The sequence below is a fragment of the Salvelinus sp. IW2-2015 genome, linkage group LG2 (assembly GCF_002910315.2).
Source record: "Salvelinus sp. IW2-2015 linkage group LG2, ASM291031v2, whole genome shotgun sequence".
Lineage (NCBI taxonomy): Eukaryota > Metazoa > Chordata > Actinopteri > Salmoniformes > Salmonidae > Salvelinus > Salvelinus sp. IW2-2015.
Genome location: NC_036839.1, coordinates 28,528,039 through 28,534,038, shown reverse-complemented (window position 1 = coordinate 28,534,038; position 6,000 = coordinate 28,528,039). Strand labels below are relative to the sequence as shown.

General features: G+C 40.5%; 1 protein-coding gene across 1 annotated transcript in view; it reads right to left on the bottom strand.

The window, feature by feature from the left end:
- Positions 1–6,000, bottom strand: part of itga4 (integrin alpha 4) — a 32,920-nt gene continuing 26,920 nt past the window's right edge. Inside the window, exons 18-28 of the mRNA XM_024007215.3 lie at positions 4,925–5,075; positions 4,533–4,631; positions 4,192–4,268; positions 2,820–2,909; positions 2,305–2,392; positions 2,080–2,187; positions 1,776–1,901; positions 1,417–1,542; positions 1,136–1,234; positions 714–833; positions 1–530 (exon numbers count right to left, since the gene is read on the bottom strand). Of these exons, the coding sequence (XP_023862983.1) occupies positions 429–530; positions 714–833; positions 1,136–1,234; positions 1,417–1,542; positions 1,776–1,901; positions 2,080–2,187; positions 2,305–2,392; positions 2,820–2,909; positions 4,192–4,268; positions 4,533–4,631; positions 4,925–5,075 (1,186 nt within the window). The 3' untranslated portion in view covers positions 1–428. The remainder of the gene's footprint in view (positions 531–713; positions 834–1,135; positions 1,235–1,416; positions 1,543–1,775; positions 1,902–2,079; positions 2,188–2,304; positions 2,393–2,819; positions 2,910–4,191; positions 4,269–4,532; positions 4,632–4,924; positions 5,076–6,000) is intronic.

The window sequence follows — 6,000 nt, the reverse complement described above, 5'->3', positions numbered from 1 at the left end:
CATGGTCTAATGTACAGTATCATGTTCTAATGTACATAGTCTTGCATTCCTTATCATATATTTGTTCTAATGTACATTACATGTTCTAATGTACATTACATGTTCTAATGTACATAGTCCATGTACTAACAATGTTTACAATGTAAACACTCCAATGTTTTATAGTCTCACTGCACCAAACCCAGAGGTAAAGTGTAATATATTTGTCCCGCTGACAACACATTTTAAACTTACACTTGGTCAGCCTTTTCCTCTTGCATGTTTTAGGGAAATGACATTTTTTCTTTCCTGAGCCACCACAATTTGAATGGTCCAGCAGTTCTTTCCCTTGGGTTTGGATGTTCTCAGTCAAAATGTGCCTCTTAGTCCATGTTGTAGTATAGAACCATTCTGTATTAGGACACAGTCACTCTGTCTTGGTCTCAATCTTAGGATCTACTCTCAGTCTTAGTCAAATGTTTTGGTACATAGTCCCAGCTATCCCTCCTGATCTCATCCTCCTTCTTAAACTGCCTTTTAAAGAAACCAGCCTGAGAAGGAAAGAGAACAGGGTTCAGGTTCAGATAACAGTATATACATTGATATACAGCTACCATCTATAAATCTAGTACTTCAAATTATGCATTTTAAGAAAAGAGAAGACTGCGATTGGTTTGCACTTTGTAGTGTGTTTGCATCCTGTCTTGTGTGTGATATAAGGGAGTAGTACTGACCTTCCAGAGGGCGAAGATGAGCAGGGCCAGGATCAGGAGTCCCACCAGTAGACTCACTACAATGATAAACACCTCCACTGCTGCCTGAGGCTTCTGGCTGAAGTGGGCCTCCAACACAACCTGAGACAAGGAATGAAATACAACACTATTACAGAACTCGTATAATATTTCTATGACCTGCAACAGCATACCATTTTTTTTTTTTTACATAGGGCTGTCATTACCGGCGCTGTCCTATGGATACCAGTGTTTATACAGTTTGAAACTCAACAGAGGTACTTGAGGTTACAGAGCTATCCTGACACCTCCTCACTCTACCAGGACATGGACTTGAGTGACCTCAATTGTGGAAAAGGGACATAGTATGTAAGCCGTAATAAGTGTATTCTCCATTAGACGGCTGTATGAGATTAACTTTTTACCTGAGCGATAGGGATCTGCTGTAGGATGATGGTTTGAGGGTCCTCCCTTGGTGATGTGATGATGCCAGTACTCTCCATCAGCATCACTCCATGACGTCCCTAAGAAGAGAGGAAGGAAATCTACTTGAGTAGACAATAGAAATAGAATGACTAGAAAGGGGGAGGGGCACTCAGACCATCCCGTACACACACTATACACACACCGGTACATTTATGAGACTGAGACTTTGGCCATGTTATGAGATGTACAAGGGCATGTGTAACATAAGTGAAGTGTTTACAGGTGAGAGCTGTAGAACGGTAGGATTCAGCTTCACTTCCATGTGAATGGTGGCTTCTTTCCCAATGTCCATATCTCCTAGTCTACACTCCAGAGTCAGGCAAAGGTCATCACCATGGGCACAGAACTATGGAGAGAAAGGTTCAAATTCAAGTTTATATTTTATTTGCCATGTGTAATGGATACATTGGAAATCTAACACATCCAAGCTCTCACAATAAAAAACGGCAGGAAATATGCAAACATACAACAATCATCAATAACATGTTAATGCTGAAATAAGGACAAAGGGCACAACAAAATTAGTGGTATAGATAACTATATATCAGAAGGGAGGAGGAGGTAGGGGGTGATATTTACCATTTTGCGTTTGCTGGTTTTGGAGAAGAAGAAGACCAGTTCTTTGATGAAAGAGGACTGTGGCACCTCACAGTCATCCTCCACCACAATGGAGTCGTTTCGAATGGAGCATTCTCCAAGAGACGTCTGACAGATGGAAAAGAAAACAAGTTAAACATTCATTAATGTATGCCTATATCACAATGCAAACATGCACATATTAAGTAGAATAATAGAAAAGTTTAATAACAGAAAAATATAATAATAATCTAGATGAACGTTTAAAAATAGACAAGTGACAAGTTATGAATATTCCCAAACATACATGGAAGTCTGTGATGTGGAGTAATCTGTATGGATATGGTGATAGGATCTTGGGAATATCAATCTCCACTATCGTGTTGGGAGATTTGCTTGGACCAATATTGACAACCTATCAAGTGGAGGAAAGTACACAGGTCAGTATAAACTCATTAATTAATCTGAAAGCTCCAACTAAGCTCTAGTGAGTCTATCAGTCTCTCATAAGTATGTACTATACAGTACATACCTTGTAAGTGTAGTTGAATGTCTCTGTGTAGCAATCAACTGGAATAGGCGCCTGGTCACCAAATACAAAGGATGTTGGAGTCATAAACCTGCAAGGGAGAGCAGTGATTATCTTATGAAGTGCAATAAGATGTATTTAAAAATATACTGCCAATGAAGAGCAAGGAACTGTCTTTGTTACTGTAAAATCAGGGGTCGACAAAAGGCCAAAAGCGGCCCTCAAGTGATTTGTTTTGGTCCCCCACATTTTTTGCAAAAATAGTTTTTGGTCAAAAAGACTGCAAGATCACCAGGAATAAAGTTTAATTTAGGAAATCTGTTCATAAGTATTCCCACAAAAAAAATAGATACTTGATCGTGTGTCAATGTAATGAAGTAATTCAACTATTGTTATTTTCAAATTCAATCTCTTTTTGGGCTTAGTTGTGGTCAGTTTGGTGTGTACAAATGATTATAATTATGTTCCGGCCCCAGACCATCCGCTTTGCCTACCACTGCTGTAAATCAGTGTCTTACCCATGGATGTTGACATCTACACCATATCTCAGTGGTAACATCAGAGTGGCAGAGTTGTCGTGCAGAAGATCCTCGTTTTCATAATTGTCCCTGGAAAATACACAATGTAAGATAAAACATTTTTATTATCTATTTTGATTACATTTTATAGTGATGCAGGCCTAATAACATAGCTCATGCCATTATACTGTTAAAGGACTCAAAACCAACCAACGAGCGTAATTGATCATTGTCATGAAGTCACACCCCGCCCTACTGGCGTTCAGAAGGAGAAAGTGTAGGCCATATAGCAATAATGACGAGCCTAATTGAGATGTAGATTATATCTCACATTCCAGTGTTCAAACTTCTAAACAAGGCTGCATGGGATTTCTCTTAATGCAACTCCGTGCAGCCAAGGTCAATGTCCGCTTTAGGTATAATGCTGGGAGCTGCTTGTGGATTTGACAGCTCTAACGCAGTTGTTCAGGGAGAGAATGACAGATTTTTACTTTGTCAGCTCGGGGATTTGATCCAGCAACCTTTTGGTTACTGTCCCAATGCTCTAACCACTAGGATACCTGCCACCCCAATGTATGAAGGAAGACAGGTCTTAGTAACTTCACATTTATTGTCTTTGAACAAAACTCCAGTTTAGTTCAAGCATGGAATGTTCTAGAGTGTTCTGGAATGGCCAAACATTCCAAAGCCATTATTTACCCAAATGACAAAACACAGACCGCCAGAAGAATTTCTTAACCACACAATCAAACAACTATGGGACAGAACCCAAAAGAGGGAACCTGCAGCACCCTCTGACTTGAATGATTCAGCTAACTGAGACTTTGTGTTTCCTGTTCCCCTAACAACAGAACAAACACATACACTACATCATATCTCACTGTGTCTCACTGGGCTGTTTTACGATTCTCTGTTTGCCTGTTTGGTTTAATAAGGCTGGTCAGCAGCAAGACGTCACCGACGTTGTAACAAGACGTCAATTTCAAAAACATGTCATTAGATTCACAGGAGGCTGCTTAGGGGAGGACAGCTCATAATAATGGCTTGAATGGAGTAAATGGAATGGTATCAGACACATGGACACCATGCATTTGATGAGTTCGAAACCATTCTATTTAATTCAGTTCCAGCCATTTCTATGAGCCTGTCCTCCCCAATATGGGTGCCACCAGCCTCCTGTGATTTGATTATTTCATGTATTTCGGAGAGAAAATGTGTTCGGGGGTTAGGGGATCGGATCTTAGGTCAGAAGAAGTGTAAGCACATCCAGTTACTTGTAAAAATCATGAAAGAAAGATACTGACAAAGACCTTTGGGTCGAAACATTGCACTCAATAACACTGTCATTCAACAAAGTTGGGTCTGTACTTACCCACTAGTGTTGATGGAGATGCTTACGTCACCAACACTACTACTCTGGTTCACATCCAACAGAAAACTGATATTGACCTGCAGAAAAGACAGAAAGTCTCATAAGTTACCAAGCAAGACAACAGCATTAGTTGTGGAAAATAAGACACAGCAGGAACATTGGCACCTAACTAAATAAATTGGTCTCAGTAATTAGTTCAAATTAGTCTTCAGCTGATGGTGTTTCCAACAAGCAGTGAGAACACTCAGATCCAGTTTAATGGAGTAACTTTGGTGTAAGATTGGTGTAAGGTTAGAGTAAGGTTGGAGAAATGTTGGAGTCAGGTTGAGTGTGAAGCCAACCTTGGCCCCAGAGCTGAGGTACAGGTTTCCCACACTGCAATCCACTCCTACTATTGTCTTGTTCTCCTCTGAAATGTCACAGCTCACAAACTTCTCCTCCTGCAAACAATAACAGATAGATGATGGGATTGTGTGAGTTACTTATTGCAATCCCAGAGGGCACAGATTCTTCCACAAGCATTTCGCTACACTCGCATTAACATCTGCTAACCATGTGTATGTGACTAATAAAATTTGATTTGATTTGATTTGATTTGATTCTGCTTTTTCACAGAGTTGTGTGTGTTTCTTGAATTGTCCGTGCAACAACGTCTAAATTACATTGGTGATCATGTGAGAATTTGGCATAACTTTGGGTAATCAATACATAAATACATCAATCAAACACTTACTGCGTCAAGCACTTTGATGTAGTGCAGGTTACTGGGGAATCGGAGCTGGAGTCTGGGGAGGAATGCATCATCTCCCATGTTCACCAGGGTTGTGTTCAACATGATGGTCTTTCCATTGCCAAGTGCAAAGTACGGCATGTTGTTGTGTCTCCTGCAATAATAACAGTCTTATTATACACTGGGTGGTTTGAGCCCTGAATGCTGATTGGCTGAACGCCGTGGTATATTACATTGGTAACCAGTTTATAATAGCAATAAGGCACCTTGGAGGATTGTGGTATATAGCCAATATACCACACCTCCTCGGGCCTTATTGCTTAAGTATAAAACTGAAAGTCTCTCTCCTTATACCTGTGACTAGCAGACATCTGTGCTAAAACCACAATGAATCATACCCTCTCGTGTAGGCAATTATCGCCTAACTTTAATTGACTTTAGTCATACAACAAAACATCTTATTTCATACTTCATTAGACTTCAGTCATATAACTTTTGAAAAGGTGCCAGCTTCATGGTTTCAGAAGAGACCAACAGACTAAACAGTGACAGTTTAGAAACAACAGAGAGAAACAACATGTCCCAAATGGCTCTATGGGTCCTGGTCAAAAGTTGTGCACTACATACTGTAGRGAATAGATACATCTGGGACGTGCTGGTTTCCTGGCTTTTAGGGAATTAGTAATTACACCTTAGGGAGGGGAACTGAACTGAGCTGGCACTGAGACTAGGGCTGCATCCCAAATGGCACAATATTCCCTACATAGTGCATTACTTTTGACCAGGACCTACAGTATAGGGGGTGGTATGTGTGTGTTTCCTTGACACCACCAGCACTGAGGGCCTCACAAGCAGACACACACACACACACACACACACACACACACCTGTCTCTTATACACATCTAGATGTGTATAAGAGACAGCACACACACACACACACACACACACACACACACACACACACACACACACACACACACAAACCTCATGAATAATTAGATCATGTATTAGCCTGGCGGTTAAGCATTTAAGTGTGACCATATTGGTGTAATGGAGGCTCTACTGACAACACTTGAT